Source organism: Doryrhamphus excisus, chromosome 14, assembly GCF_030265055.1.
Source record: "Doryrhamphus excisus isolate RoL2022-K1 chromosome 14, RoL_Dexc_1.0, whole genome shotgun sequence".
In the NCBI taxonomy this organism is placed as follows: domain Eukaryota; kingdom Metazoa; phylum Chordata; class Actinopteri; order Syngnathiformes; family Syngnathidae; genus Doryrhamphus; species Doryrhamphus excisus.
In genome coordinates, this window is record NC_080479.1 from 5697683 (window position 1) to 5719336 (window position 21654).

The 21654-nt window shown below is 48.2% G+C and overlaps 1 protein-coding gene across 2 annotated transcripts; it reads right to left on the minus strand.

The window, feature by feature from the left end:
* Positions 1 to 776: 776 nt before the first annotated feature.
* Positions 777 to 21167, minus strand: nup153 (nucleoporin 153). Of its 2 annotated transcripts, none has more exons than XM_058047316.1 (21): positions 21002 to 21167; positions 15286 to 15529; positions 14934 to 15209; positions 14720 to 14859; positions 11945 to 12070; positions 11711 to 11827; positions 11585 to 11626; positions 11445 to 11498; positions 10298 to 10438; positions 10033 to 10221; positions 8423 to 8572; positions 8263 to 8355; positions 8088 to 8172; positions 7918 to 8010; positions 7247 to 7846; positions 6992 to 7171; positions 5266 to 6084; positions 4823 to 5188; positions 4548 to 4754; positions 4283 to 4463; positions 777 to 1962 (listed from the first exon to the last, which is right to left on the minus strand). In XM_058047316.1, the coding sequence occupies exons 1-21, from the start codon at positions 21077 to 21079 to the stop codon at positions 1875 to 1877; spliced, it is 4269 nt and encodes a 1422-aa protein (XP_057903299.1). In that variant the 5' UTR covers positions 21080 to 21167; the 3' UTR covers positions 777 to 1874. The 2 variants fall into 2 exon arrangements, with proteins under 2 accessions (XP_057903299.1, XP_057903298.1); XM_058047315.1 differs by having other exon boundaries at positions 15286 to 15532.
* Positions 21168 to 21654: the final 487 nt, after the last annotated feature.

Below are 21654 nucleotides of genomic sequence, written 5' to 3' on the forward strand. Positions count from 1 at the left end.
CCAAATTTGTATTAAATGGAACCTTAATGACCCGACGAGCCACGTGTTTGTGTAAAAATACCAAAGTTAAAAAAGGAACAGCAAAGCGCTTGAGTTAATTGTCCGATGGTTCAGCGGCACACGAGGCACGACGGAGCGCGTGCGCATGGGCGCCATATTGGTACGGTAAGACACCGCGTGCTCTCTGATAACATAAAAAGCAAATACCGTACTCGTTTACCGCGGTTCACTGGTTCCATACCCGGCATCATCATAAGTGATGAGGTCTGGGTCGATACTTCCGATACCAGCTCTTGGGAAACTAAAATCAATTCTCAAATGAAAATCTGGATACTTTTGGGAGTCACTTGAGGTAATGTTTGCAATGTTGAAATGATCAACTTCATTGTGTATAAACTTTTTATCCTTAATAATTCGTGTATTTTTATTCTTTCACAAATATGACTTCCTCTTTTCCGTTGTTCATGTATTTATTTTTCAATAAAGGTTATACATTTTGTACAATTAGAATGTATCTAATCAATAAATTAACAGTTTTATTGTATTTGTTGAACTTGCACAAGGAATCGATATTGGATTGGTATCACTGATATCAGCCTCAATTTTACTCGGGATCGGATCGGAAACGAAATCAGTGGTATCGCACATCGTTGATAGGTTAGCCATTTTTGCTTTGGATAGTTGCAGCACAGAAATCCTTCTAGTGAATGTAATTGTAATATGTAATGTAATAAACATTTAGGACTAGCGTGAAGATGCTGCACAAGAAGACAAGCTTTCATTGGATACTTTTATTGATGGTAATGAACCATGGTTTGGAACTTTTATCACTCATCCGCTAATCATCATCATCATCGTCATCATCGTCATGGCTTTAAAATGAAACTCAACTTCCTTATCATCCAAAGTCACCCTGGTCCATTTAATCACGCCATAGAAAAATATATACTTAATACTTTGTACAATACTGCTTTTGGTCCAAACAAAAGTGGATCAGTGAGCCAAATCGGCCTTTAGTCAGCAAAGGCTCTCCAATTAGCATGTTAGCTCCTATTAAATGGATTGGGGCAACTTTGAATATAGGGACTCAGACAATTCTAGAGAAAAAAAAAAGGCTCAACAGAGCTGGTAACGCACACACTCACAAAATCAACTTCACAGATAAAAAAAAAAAAATCACTATTTACACGTTTGTATCATATTCAAAGGCCGATAGAGAGAGAGAGAGAGAGAGAGAGAGAGAGAGATAAAGAGAGAGAGATAAAGGGCGAGCGTGAGGTCGGAAGGACGGGAAAGAAACGAGAGGGCAAGAAGAGTGAAAAAGAAGGTGGAGCAAAGCACACATGTCAAACATGGAAGATGAAAAGGATGCATTTACAAAGTCCCTCCTTTCCTTCCTTCCTCCCCTCCTTTCCTTTCCAAACATTCATTTGCTTGCTAACAACTCGCATACGTATACAAACACACCTCAAGTCTATACATGGAGGTGGGGGCGGGGGCGGGGGGGTCAGTGTACATCCAGCGTGGCGTACGGACGCTCTGCACGCCACGGCTCTACAAAGTCTGCACTCAGCTATTCGCCGCAGCACGTCTCCTTTCATTACAAACAAAGCTGAGGGGGTGGGGGGGTGGGGGGGGGGGGGGGTGGCCATGCCTGGAGTCTGGCAGACACGCGCCGGTGTTGGAAACAAAGATGTCCGCTGGTGGCGTTCAGGGCAGGATGGCTGTCGGTGTCTTTTGTTCAGTCGGCAGCAGGAGAACACCCACAGACCCACCTGACCCCCTGTGGGTGGGGGTACAAAAACAAACAGAGCGGCGGACCTTCCTCCAAAAGGTCATTTCGCTGTCCGCACGTCACGTCACACAAAGCACGTCTACGTTCTACGGCGCCGTACAGCCGTCTTGATCTTGCGTCCGCCGATTGTTTGTCCAGCGGGAGAAGGGGTGAAGGACTTGGATGACCTGGAAGGAACATGTCACCACCACATGGTCACCACCACATCGTCACCACCACATGGTCACCACCACATCGTCACCACCACATGGTCACCACCACATCGTCACCACCACATCGTCACCACCACATCGTCACCACCACATCGTCCACATCGGGGCCAATACCTACATCAGCATGAACAATGGAGGGGCGGGGCCAATACCTACATCAGCATGAACAATGGAGGGGCGGGGCCAATACCTACATCGACATGGATGATAGAGGGGCGGGGCCAATACCTACATGACATGGACGATGGAGGGGCGGGGCCAATACCTACATCGGCATGGACGATGGAGGGGCGGGGCCAATACCTACATCGGCATGAACAATGGAGGGGCGGGGCCAACACCTACATCGGCATGAACGATGGAGGGGCGGGGCCAATACCTACATCGGCATGGACGATGGAGGGGCGGGGCCAATACCTACATCGGCATGGATGATAGAGGGGCGGGGCCAATACCTACATCGGCATGGATGATAGAGGGGCGGGGCCAATACCTACATCGGCATGGATGATAGAGGGGCGGGGCCAATACCTACATCGGCATGAACGATGGAGGGGCGGGGCCAATACCTACATCGGCATGGATGATAGAGGGGCGGGGCCAATACCTACATCAACATGGACGATGGAGGGGCGGGGCCAATACCTACATCGGCATGGATGATAGAGGGGCGGGGCCAATACCTACATCGGCATGGATGATAGAGGGGCGGGGCCAATACCTACATCGGCATGGATGATAGAGGGGCGGGGCCAATACCTACATCGGCATGGATGATAGAGGGGCGGGGCCAACACCTACACCGACATGGATGATAGAGGGGCGGGGCCAATACCTACATCGGCATGGATGATAGAGGGGCGGGGCCAATACCTACATCAACATGGACGATGGAGGGGCGGGGCCAATACCTACATCGGCATGGACGATAGAGGGGCGGGGCCAATACCTACATCGGCATGGATGATAGAGGGGCGGGGCCAATACCTACATCAACATGGACGATAGAGGGGCGGGGCCAATACCTACATCGGCATGGACGATAGAGGGGCGGGGCCAATACCTACATCAACATGGACGATGGAGGGGCGGGGCCAATACCTACATCGGCATGGATGATAGAGGGGCGGGGCCAATACCTACATCGGCATGGATGATAGAGGGGCGGGGCCAATACCTACATCGGCATGAACGATGGAGGGGCGGGGCCAATACCTACATCGGCATGGATGATAGAGGGGCGGGGCCAATACCTACATCAACATGGACGATGGAGGGGCGGGGCCAATACCTACATCGGCATGGATGATAGAGGGGCGGGGCCAACACCTACACCGACATGGATGATAGAGGGGCGGGGCCAATACCTACATCGGCATGGATGATAGAGGGGCGGGGCCAATACCTACATCAACATGGACGATGGAGGGGCGGGGCCAATACCTACATCGGCATGGACGATAGAGGGGCGGGGCCAATACCTACATCAACATGGACGATGGAGGGGCGGGGCCAATACCTACATCGGCATGGATGATAGAGGGGCGGGGCCAATACCTACATCGGCATGGATGATAGAGGGGCGGGGCCAATACCTACATCAACATGGATGATGGAGGGGCGGGGCCAATACCTACATCGGCATGGATGATAGAGGGGCGGGGCCAATACCTACATCGGCATGGATGATAGAGGGGCGGGGCCAATACCTACATCGGCATGAACGATGGAGGGGCGGGGCCAATACCTACATCGGCATGGATGATAGAGGGGCGGGGCCAATACCTACATCAACATGGACGATGGAGGGGCGGGGCCAATACCTACATCGGCATGGATGATAGAGGGGCGGGGCCAATACCTACATCAACATGGACGATGGAGGGGCGGGGCCAATACCTACATCGGCATGGATGATAGAGGGGCGGGGCCAATACCTACATCGGCATGGATGATAGAGGGGCGGGGCCAATACCTACATCGGCATGGATGATAGAGGGGCGGGGCCAATACCTACATCGGCATGGATGATAGAGGGGCGGGGCCAATACCTACATCAACATGGACGATGGAGGGGCGGGGCCAATACCTACATCAACATGGACGATGGAGGGGCGGGGCCAATACCTACATCAACATGGACGATGGAGGGGCGGGGCCAATACCTACATCAACATGGACGATGGAGGGGCGGGGCCAATATCTACATCGACATGGACGATGGAGGGGCGGGGCCAATACCTACATCAACATGGGTGATGGAGAGGATACATACCCGATATTAAAAGCCAGAGGCTGCGAAAAGTTGAATCCGCCTCCAGGTGGTCCCGACTGCGGTGCGAGGGCGGGGCTGGCAGCCGGGGCGGGAGATGCCGCTGCTCCGGCCCCAAAAGTGAAAACTCCTGTGCTGTTTGAGGACCCGAACGCACCGGCTCCTCCGAACTGAAAGCCCGCACCTGATGAGTACAAGGTCACCCCGTCCCCAGGTGAAATCCAAGTACGGGAGGGGGGAGGGGTTAACGGATGCGATTAGTACTCACCTTGTGCAGAGTTGGCGGCGGCGCCAAAGGCAGGGGTGGGGTTGGCCTGCTGACCAAAGACGGGGGCGTCGGCGGGCTTGGCTCCAAACATTGGCGTGTGGGAAGTGGCGGACGGGAACTGGGAAGCAAAAGATGACCCAAATGCCGGAGCCTGACTGGCACCAAACTTCGGGGGGGTTGACAAGCTGACGAGGAAGGGGTTGGGGGCTGAGAACGGAGAGGACGTTAGCGACTCAACATGTGGACAAGATGAGGAATGATGCTCGGACACAGACCTGCAGGGGGGGCAGCAGTGGGCGTCGACCCTCCAAAAGTGATGGAAGGAGCGGCGGGAGGCGCGGCGGGAGGCGCGGTGCTGGCTCCGGCACCAAAAACGAACGGCTGCGAGGGGGCCGGGGTGGAGGTAACGGGCAGTTGGCTGTCCTGGTTCTGTCCAAAGACGAAGGCTTTGGCCGGGGGAGCGTCGCTGGCGCCCGCGGCGGGCTGACCGAACATGAAAGTGCTGGGGGCCGCGGCAGGAGCGGGCGCCGCTTGGGTGATGACGCTCATGCCGAACAGGCTGGGGGTGGGGGCGGGGCCTGATGAGGTGCTGGGAGGCTTGGTGGTCAGGAAAGAGAAGGCAGCTTTTGGAGCATCGGAGTCTGTCAGGGAGGAGAGAGATACGCTCAGTCATGTGATGGTGCCAGCGGGGGCAGAGCAGAGAGAGAAAGGTGTGTACCTGTGGCCGCTTGTCCAAAAGTAAAAGCGGGCTTTGGAGCCTCCGAATTCAAACCGTCGCTCTTATCAGCGGGTTTGCCAAACGCGAACGTGGGCTGTGCCTGCTCCGCCGGAACGCTCGGCTTGCTGAAGAAAAAGCCCCCCAAGGTGGCTGGCGCGGTCTCTGCATCTTTGCTGGTGCCACCGAACAGGAAGCTGGATGGTGTGGAGGTGGCTGGTGCTTCCTCCTTCTCCTCGGGCTTCACGAATGGCAACGCGGGAGCGGGCGGCTTTGTCTCGGCGGTTAACGATGCAAATGTCGTGGAGGCGGCCGGGGCGGCCTCCCCCAGCCTTCTAAACACAGACCCGGTGGCGGTGCTTGTGGACGTGCCGTCATTGGCTGAGGCCGTAGAGGAAGAGGAAGCAGGCGGTGCAACCGTAACAGAGGGTGTGGTCGCGGCTGGTGCTTTCTCTTCAGGCTTTGTGAGACCAAAGCTGAAGGTGCTCTTGGAGGAGATGCTTTCCGTGCCAGGTGATCCGGTTCCAAACATGTTCCCACCGCTGCTTCCAAACTTCATCTGGGATGCTGCGGCGGGTTGCTCCGACTTCTTCTCATCAGCAGAAGAAACCCCAAACTTAAAACCCTCTGACGGCCCACTGAACTTGAACCCCAAGGAGCTACTAGTGTCTTTAGATGCACTTTCTGGTGGGGCGCTTCCAAACGGGATACCAAACTTGAATCCACCCGCCGAGAACGAGGAGGATTGCGACGTTGCCACCCCGAACTTAATCCCTCCAGATCCGGATAGAGAGGTAACATTCGATGTGCCAAACGTAAATCCTGCAGAGGAAGAGGAAGGAGAAGAAACAAGAAGCCATTTTACACACTGACATATGGCTGTTACCTGGATCATGTGTTTGGATGTAGCCTACAAACTGCTACCGTCTCTCCTGATCACAATGTGAAGAGCAGCTGAAGAACGTACATGTAGCACTGTTGGATCTAAGGATGTCACTGGTGCCATCTGATGCCATCTGCCAGAGGAGTCTTAAATGGCCTGGTCTCCTTCAAGGTTTGGAATGAGCAGGAGAGCAACAAACACGGGACATGGAACGGTGGAAGGTTTTCTTCCTGATGGCTTCCAACGTTACTAGCTGACAAAGAGATGCCACCCGAGATGTTTCCAACCACCATCAATCTTCAATGCAACAACGCAGCTTCGTGTGGCGCAGGGGCGTCAAACGGCGGCCGGCTATGTCAAGATGTTGCTGATGACTGAAGGCCCTGGTCTGTGTGGTCACGACTGGCTTTCCAACACTTGACAAAGGACTTCTTCCAGAGGAATGCTGTCACTCTTTTGGACCGTCCTGCGTCTTCCCCTCATCTAAATCCAATGGGGAACATTTGGGGATGGAGTTCCAGACAGTGAAGCCATCTTCAGCACCTGGAGCAACATTCCCACTGGCCTCCTGGGTACACTGGTATCTATTTTAGCCTTTTTTGACCTGTGGTCTTCAACGTTGATCATCTGATGAACGGCCTATTTGACTCCAATGCTTTTTTGCAATGGACTGCTTTTGTCTCGCTCACATTTCTTCTTCTGCATTTGGAATCTCTACTTGGAACCTCCTTAAGATCCAAAAGTGCTACATGTACATTCCTGGCACTTGGCATCTGTATGAATGGGGTGAGTTTGGATGGTGTGTGTTTGGACCAGCCAGGAGCTGGTCTGGTCTAGATGCGTTACCTTTGGGCTCCACCTGAGCTCCAGGTTTGGCTCCCTGACAGGCGACGCAGGTGACATCAGCAGCCTTGTTCTGCAGCTGACACACGTCACAATCCCAAGCGTTCTCCGGCTTCTTGAACTTGTCCCCAAAGCCAAACGACGGTGCACCGGCGGCTGCAGAGGAGGTTCCTGCTGGCGCTCCTGTGGTGGAACAAGTTTGAAGGTGAGCAGTCATCAGGACAGAGGCCTGCAGGTGTGTCGTGATGCTTTGTGTACCTGGTTTAGCGCTTGAGCAGGCTATACATTTTGTATCCTCTGCCTTGTTCTGAACCCAGCACACGTCACACTCCCACGGTCCCTCAGGCTTTTTCAGCTCTCCAACAGCTAACGGCAGGGTGGGGGCGGTCACTGAGGGACCGGGGAGGGTCTTGGGAGCAGAGAAGGCCGAAAAGGAAGCTGGCGGCTTGAGCCCTGTTCCGGGCTTGGCCGTCTCGCAGGCCACGCACTTGACGGCGTCGGCCTTGTTGATGACCAGACAGGTGTCGCACAACCAGGTTCCCGTGGGCTTGGAGGAGGTGCTGTTTGCTGGGCTGCTCTTCGGGGCTGAGGAGGGGACGCTTGCTGCTTTGCACGAGGATGAGGAAGAGGATGAGGCGCTGGGCCGAGCCACCGTGCAGCAAACGCATTTTGTATCAGTGGGCTTGTTTTGCACAAAACACGTGTCACAGCTCCACCCTGCGGGGGCTTTGAATAAGTCACTAAGGCCTGCTGGGGCGGAGGAGGAGGTGGTAGTGGTGGTGGCAATGGACTGTGAGGAGGTCTTCTGGAAAGAGTCATCAGAGCTGGATGACTTTTGTGCAGGCATGGAAGCAAAGCCTGAAGAGAAGAGAGAAGGCATTGATGAAGGTGTCAGGTGGGGGAAACATTGCTCTGTCAGTGCTTCTGACCAGGAGCTTTGAGGAGGTCCAGCACGCTGCCTTGCTTCAATGTCTTAGCTGGTTTGAAAGGTCCTTCAAAGTCTTCTGTGCTTGGCGATTTGACTGCAAACACACACAAGGACGATGAAAACACATAAAGAGGCACGAAGCTGCTAAGCAACAAAGGGAAGGTTGTTCACCTGCCGTCGCTATGGGCGTGGCCAGCTTCCCATTGGACAGGGAGGGACCTAGCTTGGCTACAGGGGCGCTGAACGTGAAGCCAGCCTGGACAGGGTACAGAACACACAAGCTCAACACTTCTCCACATTTCATGTCAGCCCGAGTCTTCCAAAGAGACACGCACAAACCACTTACCGTAGGGGAGAAGGCTGGAGGACTAGTAGGAATTGCTTTGACGATGGGTGAGGAGAAGGTAAAGGGTGCACACGGGGGTGACGCACTTGTCTCCTGAGGGGGCAAAAACAGTATTCAAGGATTGCACTTGGTAGCCAATTGGAAATGTTGCACCACTGACCAGAGTGACGGCAATGCCGGAAGCGACGCAGGCGGAGGAGGAGGCGGAGCCGGTAGCCAGGGCCGGCTGGGGGGAGGAGAAGCTGAAGGCAGGCAAGGCAGACGTGCTGATGGGGAGTGAAATGCTTGGAAGGTCTGGTACTTCAGCCACCTAATGTCAGAAGTACAGGACATCTGCTGATTCCCAAGAACATAAGAGTCGTTCCTGGCAATACTGCACTAAATAAATGATGGCTGTGGTCTATTGTTAGTCTGAGTTCAGGTGATACGGTATGTAGCGTTACTGCCTCCTAGTGACCATAATGCGACGTTGCTACATCTTTATGACATGCATTCCATGTAGCCAGCCGTGCATGCCCAGTGAAAAAAAAGGCCCTCCTCCTCCTATTCTGTGTGGAAGTGGTAGGTATAAAACCATTTAAAGAAAGAAATTGAAGGCTGACTGGTTAGCTTGCGAGCTAGCGGCCATCACTGCAGCATAATGGTTGTGCAATCCGGTGTAAACAAAGAATAACAGGAGTGTAAACATGACTATATGAAATATTACGTATTATTGCAATACAAATTTGACATGATCTGCTGAATATTTATTTATTTTTCATGTCTCTTGCGTCTTGTGTTGGTTGTGTTTTGTGATTAAGTTCATGACTTTCATTGCAAAGCTGCTGGAAATGTGAATATCTTGTGAGATCAACAAAGTATCTATAGATGTGTAATTTGTTTTATACTGGTACACTGGTATAGAGTCATGACTGACAATGGTAAGAACATGACTTTTACCTGTTGTGCCCCACGGTGATCTTTGCTACATAAGAAGACGGAGCACTCGCACTATAAACACTGAACGGCCTCCTACCCAACTAAACAGGCTGAAATGGCGATAAACGCCGGTGAAGGTTGTCGGCACCTCAGAGAGTGAATGGCAGCTAGTGGGGTTAGCTTGGTTTAGCATGCGTGACTCGGGCTGGAGGAGTATATCTTCACCGCTTTAATGTAAGGGGTGTTTCACAATGCAGCGACAGTGTGCGGGTTCTGAGTGAAGACAGAGGAGGTTCATTCTTCGTCCGCTCACAGAGGACATACTAGCGGCCATGAAAATAAAAGCAACATTTAACCGTCTAACTGTGTAAACGAGAGTGTCTTCCATGTGCAGGTGGAATGGCATGGGTGGCTACATCTTCCTTCATGACAGCCACAGGCGTTACAGTTGGGTGAAGGTTCAGTAGCAATGTGTGTAGAGGCTGACATCCATTAGAACGGTTAGCCAGATTGTCACCAATAAATACACGTGCCTATTTCATGACATGGCTTAAGTTTGGAGCTTTTTATACAAGACTCTGCATCCCTAAAATATCCTGATATAAGCTAAATATAAAATAAAATAAATATTCTGATATAGAAATATATACTGGTTGACTGCCCAACACTTCTGTGTTCCAACATGTCTACAGGGCTCCAATAATATTCAAGATATTTCATATATTTCCAAGTCATAAACAGGCTTTGTCTGCTCCAACTAGGAAAAGATTCCATTTCTTAACATCGACTCGTTCATTGATTCATCGGGTCTGGAAGGAATCAGCAGACATGAACCAGGGACGGATGTATCACCTCGTCATCTTCCATGCGCTTGGAGGATGGCCTTGTGCTGGTCCTCTCTCGCTTCATCTTGCCGCCCCCAGAACTGCTGGACGCTGCAGGTGTGCTGGACATGGGGTAGGCCGGGCCCCCACTGGAGCCCGCTGTGCTTTGGGAGGGGCCGGGCCTTCTATCAGGTAGTAGCGGCGATTGTCTGAGAGGCTGGGTATTTCCAAGAAACACAATCAGCACTTCTGGGAATATTGTGGCTCCATCGATGCCGTGTCAAAGATCTCACCGTGTCTCTTGGGGTCCGGTCCAGGGTTCGGCTAAGCCCTCCTGGGGTCAGGCTAGGCCTGAAGGAGACGGAGCGATTTGCCGAGGATGGCAGTGCAGCAGGAACAACGAGCTTCTGCACCGGCGGGAGGTTGGAATCCAGCTAAGGACAACATGAAGAGCCACGATGGTCTGTGAATGGCTTCCATTGTATGGACTGTACACTCAACAGCTGTATGAAACACTGCCGTGCCTTGTATGGGCTGGGTCTCCACTGTTTGGAGAGCCGCAGCTGTCACAGCTGGGAATGCCTGCCAGGGGTTGCCGGGACCCACCATAGCTCTAAAACACCCTCTGGTCTGCCGATATAGAGGCACCGCCCCCGATGTCCTGTCACCCAAGACACGCCCACAGCATCCGGGGCCTTAAAGAGGCGGCTCTCATCCACCCCATCCCAGCTTGGCCATAAAATCACAGCTGTTTCTTCCAATTCAGCTGCTGTTCTTTGCACTCCAACTATTTCAGCTTTCTTCTTGACATTTGTTTTCTCCGAATGACGACTATTCCTACTGAATAATATTCTAAACTTGTCCTGGGAACATTTTGCCATCACCCGATTTCAGCAAATGCAACTTTGCTTGTTTCTGATAATATTCATTCATTCATTTTCTACCGCTTTTTCCTCACGAGGGTCGCGGGGGGTGCTGGAGCCTATCCCAGCTGTCTTCGGGCGTAAGGCGGGGTACACCCTAGACTGGTCGCCAGCCAATCACAGGGCACACATAGACAAACAACCATTCACACTCACATTCATACCTATGGACAATTTGGAGTAGCCAATTAACCTAGCATGTTTTTGGAATGTGGGAGGAAACCGGAGTACCCGGAGAAAACCCACGCATGCACGGGGAGAACATGCAAACTCCACAGAGATGGCCGAGGGTGGAATTGAACCCTGGTCTCCTAGCTGTGAGGTCTGTGCGCTAACCCCTAGACCACCGTGCCGCCCTCTGATAATATTACACCTTAAAATGTCTTCTTAATATTAACTCGATTCTAATAAATGACATTATTGTTCCTTGTGACATAACAATGTCTTTTTCCTCCTAATATTTGGACTTAATTTCCTAAAAATGACAGCAGATTCCTGCATGCAAGAGTATACTTACCCTTTTCTTTTTGGACTGGAAATGTGACACATCAAGATTGGTATCATCCAGTGACTAGAAGGACATTTTCAGCAAATGAGCATTTTGGAAAGACTGTATTTCAAGTCAGCGTTGCATGAGAAAGAAAGTGGAAGGCTTACTGTGGAGCGAGGGGATGCTGCCGCAGGGATCCTCTTGGCATCCTGTGGATGACAAAACCAGCCAATGAGACGTCTTCCCCTGCCAAGTACATTAGAGATATCCCCTCAAAAAGGTGGCCAACTTACTGCCAGAGGACTTGACATGCGCTCCAAAGACTGCAGGATGCGCCTGGCGGTGGCGCTGGTCACCCCGCAGGGCTGCGCTCCAGCGGGTTTGGCTTTAATTTGTCTCCTCACCGGGGCCTAGAATCACAGCACTTCGTTTAGTGACCGTACAGTCATATGTGATATTAATAAAATCACACATCCTCTCCATTCACGTTAGCTACAATCCCACTCTGCCGAGAGCCGCACGCTGACCTGATAAGGCGTTCCGGGACGGGTGCGACAGCTCTTGGCGGCGGCTCCGCCGTACGTGGTCTTGCCGGGATAGAAGGGCGAGTCTCCCAGATGGCTGTTGTTCAACACCGTGCTGTTTAGCGTGGACTGGGATGACAGGGAGGGGGCGTGACTCACCAGCGGACGGTACAGTAAACCTCGGATATATCGGAAATTCGCTCACAACGGACAGATAAAAAAAGAACAGATTTTTCTGTAATGCATTTCCAATAAAAATTCATTGCATATATCGGATTTTTTATAACGGATTTCACCTATTTCGAACAAAATCTCCAGTCCCGTTCCAATGCATTTCCATGAAATTTCCCTCATCGCATCGTTATGCTAATCTTGTTGATGTCACTGGCTATTGTCTTTCTCCTGGCTCCAGATTTAGGACAAATATAAAAGTGAGTGACGTCAATAATACTAGCACAGCAGTGAATGAGATCTTAACCTCACTATTGGAAATAACGTAGGCCTGACGGGCGTAACAGGGCCTAGCTTAATTAACAATTTGTTATGCTCAGAGTCCAATAAAGTTCAATTCTCATGACCTTACGTCTCTTTTCATTGCCCAGTCCAGGTACATTGGAAACAGTCAAGGAAGTGCCTTTTTAGAACGGATAAAATTAAAATTTCGAATAAATTTTCCGGTATACGCATATAACGAATTTCGCTTATATCGGACAAAACCAGTGGGAACAATTGAATCCGATATATCCAAGGTTTACTGTACTAATCAACGACATCATTTCATTGGGACTAGGCCTGTCACAATAATTGTCCCATCAATTAGGGTTGGGCAATATGGACCTTAACATGTATCAAGATATGATGATATAAAACGATTGAAAGAGCTCCAAACCGGCATATGGAAGATATATTTTTTTATCACACTTGTTTTGTTTAGGCAAGACTATTTACAGCTAAGATGAGCTAGTTTCAAAATAAACGTGCTTCTCATAATTGTTTCACTACTACTACTCGGTGTCCGAAATTAAAGTAAACTCTGCTAGCTTCTATTCACGCTGTGGATGAGGAGATTCAACCAGCTTTCGCCAGCGTTTGTCACCATTTCAACTTGTTTCTGTCGGGGGGGGGGGGGGGGGGGGGGGTGCCGAGTAACGAACGTTTCTTCGCACCATGACAACATTTGATTCATTTCATGTATCCACTGTAGAATGCAGCCATCTTGGCTTTATCATTTATACTGGTACAGGTCATTTTCTAATCTATACGGGTATACCGGTATATTAAAAAATATCACACAACCCTACTATGTGAGCTCTAACCATCTGCTTTCTAGCCTTTTTTTATTTGATTTTTTTTTTACAAAAACTGTAGAGCACTTTGCAAAACAGGATCTACTCCCAGGGACGCCACATGATATAGCTGGTCTCTGTTAAGAAACAAACACTTACATTAAACACACACAGGTATGTAGTGTATTGTCACACTATGGCAGGGAGATGGATATGACAGACTGGAGTGACTTTAGATCAGGGGTGCTCATTAAGTCGATCGCGATCTACCGGTCGATCGCGGCGTGACATAAAAAAATATCATCCCAGCATCAATGCCGTCACTTGATTGATATACAGGGCAGCCATTCAGATGACAACTGAATGTTGCCCTTCGGGCGACCAATCAAATCAAACAACGTCTCTAAGTGCAGCAGAACTTACGATGTCAGCCTATCATGCATCCCCGTTACTTGATTGACATACAGGACAACCAGTCAGATGACAACTGAATTTTGACCTTTAGGTCACCGCTCATGCGTAAACAACGATGCAAAGTGCTAAGCTAGTCGGCGAATTGCGTTAGATTTTAAGCCCTCGCTAAAGTTTATGGTCACTAAAATGAGTGAAGGAGCTGGACCAAGTAAAAAGGCAAAAACATATCACTTCCATACGGAATGGGAGGTGGACTTTTTTTTTCACAATGTCTTTTTCGAAGTGCGTTTGCCTGGCTAACCTGGCTATCAGCAGCTACTGTCCGGACTATGCATCCCTGGCTGGTTCAATTCAGTGCAAGTCATCAAAGTAAACTCAGGTAATTACAAAAAATGTTAATAGTTAATTATGTGTGTTTTGCAATATTGGCTCATTTGGTTATGTAAGGTACATCAACATACATTGTACGTACAAATAATAATATATATTTTGCATTTTTGTAGTGGGTAGATCATTTTGACTCGGTCATTTTAAAAGTAGCTCACATGCTGAAAAAGTGTGAGCACCCCTGCTTTAGATGGTAGCCATCCTTTTACGTCATAACAACTGCTTGAATACGCCCCTACACATCACCGTTTCTTGTGCATTACAAGCTGGACCACAGCGTACAACACTGTGGTTCCATATTTACTCTGCCTGTCAAAAGACCGAGTAAGTGCTGATGTCGGGAGGAGGGGGGGAACTGTGGCATTGGGCTAACAAGCTATGGCCTTCATTCATTTTGGCGTCTGCTTGCTAACTGCTAGCCCTGGTGTAGGCCTGCTTGCTGGCACAAAGAGGCTTAATAGCTGAGAAGATGCTCACTCTCTTCTGTGTTCATTTCATATAGAGCCAACGCACACAGACACATGCAGAGTGAACCCTCTTGTCATCCAGCCTGTGTAGCACAGAGAGATGATAGATGGTGCAGACACGTCCATGATGGCTCATAATTACCCACCTGCTTTTTACAGTAGGACAACCATTTGTTATTAATGATCATAACAGGCTCAAGTGGGACTTCATGATAAAGACTCACATGGGCCGAAGTGCCAAAGACAGACAGGTTGAAGGCGGGCCTTTTCAGACCGGACTGTGAGGGCTGTGGCACAGAGATGGTCCTGTCCACCTCTGGCGACCAAAGCTGCGGAAGCGACGCTGTTTTGGAAGTGGGCACATCTGCGGGAGAGACGCCCTCAGTGAGGTGGGGTGGGGTGGCTCGAGTCATGTGGATCGGCGCCATCAAAGCCTACCTTTGTCGGAGGCGCGTGAGGAGAAGCCGCTGGTGGTGGAGATGTTGTCGTCCTCGTGCTGCGAGAGGTTATCTTTGATTTCTTTGACTAAGGAGCAGCCGGTGGAGAAGGGCCCCGGCGCCGAGGACGTGGAGGGCTGGGAGACAAGCCCGCTGGGGGCCCCCAGGGTGGGCGACGAGGCCTCCAGCGGGGAGAAGTGGAGGTGGGAGCGGCTAAGGGGGGGTCGTGACAGCACATAGTCCTGAAAGTTGAGAGACGCCCGGCTGTTTGAGGGCTCTGCACGAGAAAGACACAAATGGGTCCGTGAGGGTTTTATTGAAGCGGCGTTCCTTCCACAATGCCAGACGCTCACCTGTGTTACTCGTGCTGGGCTCAGGTGTGCTGCGGCCATCCAGGGAAGGCGGTCCTTCTTCATTGCCGTTAGGAGGAAGAGGAGGAGTCTGGCAATGCTGCCTCACATCTCCCGGTCCTCCCCCTCCACCGCCTCCTTCTTCTTCCTCTGGAGCATCTCCGTTCTTAAAGTACTTCTGCAGCCAGGAAGGAACGATGCTCTTTACCGTATCCGTCACTCGACTGATCAGGCCTGACTGCTGCTGCTGCTGATGAGAAAACAGGATGTGTGACAAACTAAAAAAAACAAGCATTTTGACAAGTCACATAGTAATATATTTTACATCCAATTCTATTTCAGGGCGGCACGGTGGTCTAGGGGTTAGCGCACAGACCTCACAGCTAGGAGACCAGGGTTCAGTTCCACCCTCGGGCATCTCTGTGTGGAGTTTGCATGTTCTCCCCGTGCATGCGTGGGTTTTCTCCGGGTACTCCGGTTTCCTCCCACATTCCAAGGTTAGGAATAGGTTAATTGGTAGGTTAATTGGCGACTCCAAATTGTCCATAGGTATGAATGTGAGTGTGAATGGTTGTTTGTCTATGTGTGCCCTGGGATTGGCTGGCGACCAGTCTAGGGTGTACCCCGCCTTACGCCCGAAGACAGCTGGGATAGGCTCCAGCACCCCCCGCGACCCTCGTGAGGAAAAGCGGTAGAAAATGAATGAATGAATTCTATTTCATATTTATTAATAGTATTCAAAATGTTTTAAAATATCACCTATTTTTTGCATAATGAATGCATACGCACCACATTAAGCTGTTTATTATTTGGGCAATTTACTGTTCACGCTGCACTTTACATTATGTTGTTATGTTGTTCATATTTGGTGTCTATTCTATCTATTTATTCTCCACATTATTATTATTATTATTATTTGTTTTTACTTATCTTCTTTTGTGTCTGTTGTTATATGGGAGCCAGGCAACGACATTTCGTTGGCAATTTCACTGCTGTGTTTTTGTGCAATGACAATAAAGGGAGTCTATTCTATTCTATTCTATTATGACAACAGATGGGGGCGCAGTCTGGCGCTCTTTCGCAACTTCATTCTGACATCAACACCGTGTACTGTATGCATCTCCAACTCGTGCAACCATGCTTCCTTAACGGCACTAGACACAACATCACAACAACGCCTTTGTTGCGCTAGTGCAACTTGCAAAACATGGGAATTCAACCTAAAAGGGATAGTTGGGACGTGTTGACACGGTGTATGACACCCCCATAAGCGGTGAAGTCACACCCCACTTGGTGTCCTGGGCCCAGTAGTTCCAGCTAGTAAGTAAAGAGTTTGGCTTCGCTAAACAATATGCCTTCAAAGCATCACAACGATGGCTACCAGAACAAACCAGACCTCACTACTCTCTCAGCGTTATAAAAATACCAGGTTTACAAGTTTACATTTAATTTACACAGATATTCATGTACATTCATCTTCAATATTAGCTTGATCCGATACTAGCAAGAGTACTCGATCAACTTTGCTTTATCTCCTCGGAACTACTTTGACACCGCAAAATTCCCTCCAAAACTGGCAGTCAATCAAAATCTTGGGAGACTGATTACCTTAGGAGTTGGCATAAGATATGCCTTTATTCATCCCTCAGTGGGGACATTTGCATCCATTACACAGACACACTACACTTCTATTTGTAGTATTTTTTATTTTTACATTTTAGAAGATATTGTTTTCAAATGATGTTTTGCGGTTCCAGTCAATTTTCCTTTAGTGACGAGGGAGTAAAATGGTTCTTTTGATAGTAAAGGTTGCCGACCCCTGGCTGAGACAAACAACTGGTAAACATCACTGTTTTATTATATCTTCTTTTTATATGAAATTATAGTGTCATTTTTAATAAGGCAGGGTGATATATCAATATTTTTAAAATAGCGATGTCTGTCAAGCACAATATCAAAAACAATCATATGGTTCACATGGATATAGACTGAAGTCTGAAGAGTGACAGGTGTGGAAATGCAGGCTTGATGCAGGAGTTTTTGGTGTGCAGTCATTTTCCACTAAAAATGACAACTTCAGTGCAAGGGTGTGAATACTTTTGCAACAATGAAATATAGACTTATGCAATCTATCTGTAGTAAAGAGTACTTATGAACAAAAACAGTGCTATTTCCTTTCACGTAAACAGGAGAATACTTTTGTGAGTACATGAATAATTTCCTCACTGTCACATATTTAGTCAGGGTAGATAGATAGCAGCTATCCTAGATTCCCACATATTTAGGTAGAATATCCATATACCATAGATATCCCCATATTTTTTCCACAAAGTGAGTTTAGACAAAAGTCAAAGCCAAATACGCATGCAAAGTTTGTTTTTTATTAATATGTCAACAATCTTATAGAACAATAGCCCCTGAAATAAAATAGTATATTCTCTTTAAATGAATATAGAAAAAGTTAATGTTCAATCTTCAGTACAATCATGCTGCACTCACGGTAGTCTCTCTGTAGCCGGGTTAGCACTGTTAGCACTTCCATCTCACGTTCCCATGACAACAGACAGTAAACATGGTTGATACCATCTTTATCCAGCAACCTTTATACCCTCTTTTTTGCCGTTCACTCCCGCTATGCAGCCTGTCCTCCTTCATACTATATACGCGGGGATCTACAGTCGCTGCGCATAGCAAATGTGATTCTCAAAGCTAACGGCTGCTCCGGGTAGTAAACAATGGAGCAAACGGCAAACTACAAACATAATAAGATGAACTTCTATACCTGCACACTTGCTTAAGGGGTCGCTATGGCACCACAAATAACACAAAAGTATAAATAAAGCACTATTAAACACTAAAAACGACATGGAGCTGCCTTCACTCGCTTGTACTCGGGCGGCGCCATCTTGAAACATGAGACCTGTGCGTCAAATTCAGTCAATATCCATCTGAACCGTATGCTTGTTTTTCCGTATCGTGCTTAAAAGGAATATCGATATTTCAAAAAAATATCAATATTTCTTTTAAGGACATCACAGCATATCGCCCAGCCCTACTTCGATGGAGGTTGAGGGTTCATGGGTAAAAGATCATTCATTAGTTCCGTTCAGGGATTAGCAACCATTAAAGATACGACAGACAGATAATTATTTTGAAAGAACAGCCGAAATGAAGGTAAGACAACAAAACCCATTTTTAGACTGTACTTCTCTTCAAATCTTGTCTCATCTCGTCCTCGGGGCCAACGGTCCTGTCTCGTGACACCCCTTGTACTGGCATATTCCATTATAAATACATGTACTGCTACACACCTCCATGTACACACTGTGGTACTTGGGCCGGAAAGACTTTCCAAATGGGTCTCAAAGATGATTTTCTTCAACATAGAAGCAGCTGTGATCAGTCACACAGCAAATTGCTGATAACCCAAGCACCCTCCCACCACATACACACGTTCTTCCTAGAGTCAAACGCTGAGCTAAAGTGCAGGCTCTGCAATATTGGGTGTTACTATGCATTTGATGAATAAAAACAACACCAAGACAAGCAATGTGCTTGCATCGGCACCACACCATTTCCAAGGAGAAGTCTTCCTCATGCAAAACAAACCGTTAGCTTGCTAAGAAGGGGGAAAGTGGGTCAGCGGCTGTGCACGCTTCCACGCAGATCGACATTCCCGCCACTGGCTGCACGAGTCCGCTCATAAACAGGACGAGGACATAAGCTCCCCCTGCCTGTGAAATGAACACGTTCACTTTGACCTGTGTGTAAATACACACTTAACTCATCAACAGCCGGTGTAATAAACACCATGCTGCTTGTTTGCTTCGCAGGACGCACGTAAACCGACTTGGCGGCAACAATGTGGCACGGACGAAACCGGGCTGCTGCACTCGTTTCGTTTTGCTCCATGAAAACACAAGTCTTACGTGACGGAATGTGAGGTATGGTATGAAACGCTGTCATCACTAGGAGAAGAAACATTTGTGTGTGGGAATATTCCCCTGAGAGCGCCTTGTTGGTGGCGTGCTCTTCATCTCCACCTCCCGAACTAAACAAGTCCAAGCAGCCACCTGAAACACGGGCCAAGTGAATGAAAAAAAAATTCATCTCTAAGTTGTCACTGGGAATGTGTGAAAGCTAGCTGGGTTAGCTTAGTTTAGCAGAGCATGCTAGTTTGTGTCAGTCTGCTTACAGCGTGTTATAATAAAACCATCAGCAACCACATCTACAAGAAACACCCTTTCCCCAAATACTGGGCTAAATTGTGCCGCGATATATTGCATCAATAAATGAAATTATTTCAATTTACAGTCTCCAATCGTCTTATCCACATTTTGCCCACAATATGTTTGGGTTTGGTAATTTGGTATTAGTCAATTTCTTACTTAGTTATCATTTTGTTAGAATGTTGACATTTTTTACTGACTATTCATTTCAAGCCGCATGTCACAAAATCCCATAAGAATAAAAAGATTTCCCTTTTTTCCCCTAAATTTCCTTTTTAAAAAAAAAAAAAAACACCAGCATGAATTCAGATAACATGTACCCAACCCTGATCACGATGTACGCTTCCAAACACATTCTTTATTAGATTGCATGCACAATGGCATGACAGCCAGTACAAAAGCAATGCCAAACGACTTCCAGGCATATTGTTAATATCAATGAAAACGTGTGTATAGCGGTCTGCATAGAGGCAATATTTATATCGGATGTTATTACATTGAGAATGTTTTGGCTGGACGGTGTAGACAACTCACTGGGTATTATTATTTCCCTTCCAACTCAAATCTATCAATACTGTTCCACAAGACACTACTAATTAAGACCCTAACCACGTCAATCAGTTGATTGCACAATGTCAAACATAAACACACACACGTGAAACAATCCCACTTCCCCGGTAGTGCATTAAGACTTATTGTCATATTGGCCATTGCTTTCACACCGCTTCACTAAAACATTTCATGTCCAGCAAAGGAAAGGACATCAACTAGCAGATTGTAGTCCAAGGAAAACTCGGGATTCTGTGATAATAATAATATTGAATGCAGCAGCAGCAGCAAGCTTGTTCATGCCAACCATGTGGGCTCTTTAACAGCGATGCCTCCTGCGCAATGCAACTGAGATTTGACTAACGTTAGCCTGCCCAACTTCCACAAATTTCACTGCGGCGACAAGAGCGACACAATCTCAACCCGGGTCGGCAATGCACGCCTGCGGATAAACTTCGATTCCCAGCACACAATCACGTCATCTCACCCCCCAACAAAGACTTACATTGCCCCAAACTAGAGCGGCGAGGACAACAATGCGCTGCTGGTTAGCGTTAGCCTAGCTAGCTCCCGTTAGCTTGCTCGGCTTTCCACTTCCCTGCTTTCCGCTAACTTTACGAGAAGGTAACAACGTCGTATGTTAAAGTGACGCGGGTGCCGTTATGCTTCGCCTGTGTTGAATGGGTTTATGCACTCTACTCAATGAATTGTGCTGTCGTTTGTGCTGTCAGATGAAGCTAAATTGGCTCCGCGGTAAGGCAGCGTGCTAGCTCGTTAGCACGAGCGAGACGCCAATGCTAACAGCGCGTGGAGGCCACGAGCGCTAAACAAGTAGGCCATAAAATGTCTCCCAACTTAAACAAAAACACTAGCAGGAAATGAGCGGCCTTGTCTCCTCAGCTTCACTGGGTTCTACGTGCAAGTAGTTTAAACAAGTTTACCTGTTTACTCTTGGCGTACGGCTTAGAGGCGATGTGATATCTCCTGCTTCTGATTTTCCCTCCACCCGTGGCCGCCATGGCTCTTGCGTTGTGAGAGTCTGTCGCTGTTGGCGCCGGATAGCTGTCATCCAGCACAGTGGCTAACGTCGCACAGAATCATGGGAAACGTAGTCAACGACCGTCCACTTAACAATACCTTTACAGCATGGGTCGGACACTTTTATGCTAAAAGGTATTTTCAAGTGTCATTTTCAAGTTTCAATCAGTGAGAGACGTATTGTAATTTTTAACACTGGCTACAACTCAATGCGTGTATTTTTAAGCTAGACCGACATTTAGTTTCCTTCCTTCATTAGAATGGCATAAGTCTCTGAATGTATTATTGTAATAACGGTGTTATTCGGAAGCTAAACAATAATAAATACAATACTTTACCATTAATGCAACTTCCGGTTCTTCATGGTTTTGCACTGTACACATTGTCTTTCTTTTTGCCACATCCAAAAGTTCTGCAGACTTGAACAAAGGGGCTAAGTTTACTTCTTGACCGCTGTGATTTCTGTAATTTTATAACTTAAAATGTCAGAAAAAATAATGAAAATAGAAATTTCATTGTGAAATGCCTGGGAGCCAAACGCCAAAAGAACCACAAG

Coding starts and splice junctions, on each gene's coding strand:
- nup153 (XM_058047315.1), bottom strand. CDS start 21,079: ATGGCGGCCACGGGTGGAGGGAAAATCAGAAGCAGGAGATATCACATC. Junction 11,828..11,944: donor GTCCCGGAACGCCTTATCAG/GTCAGCGTGCGG, acceptor CTGTGATTCTAG/GCCCCGGTGAGGAGACAAAT. Junction 4,464..4,547: donor CGCCGCCAACTCTGCACAAG/GTGAGTACTAAT, acceptor TGTACTCATCAG/GTGCGGGCTTTCAGTTCGGA.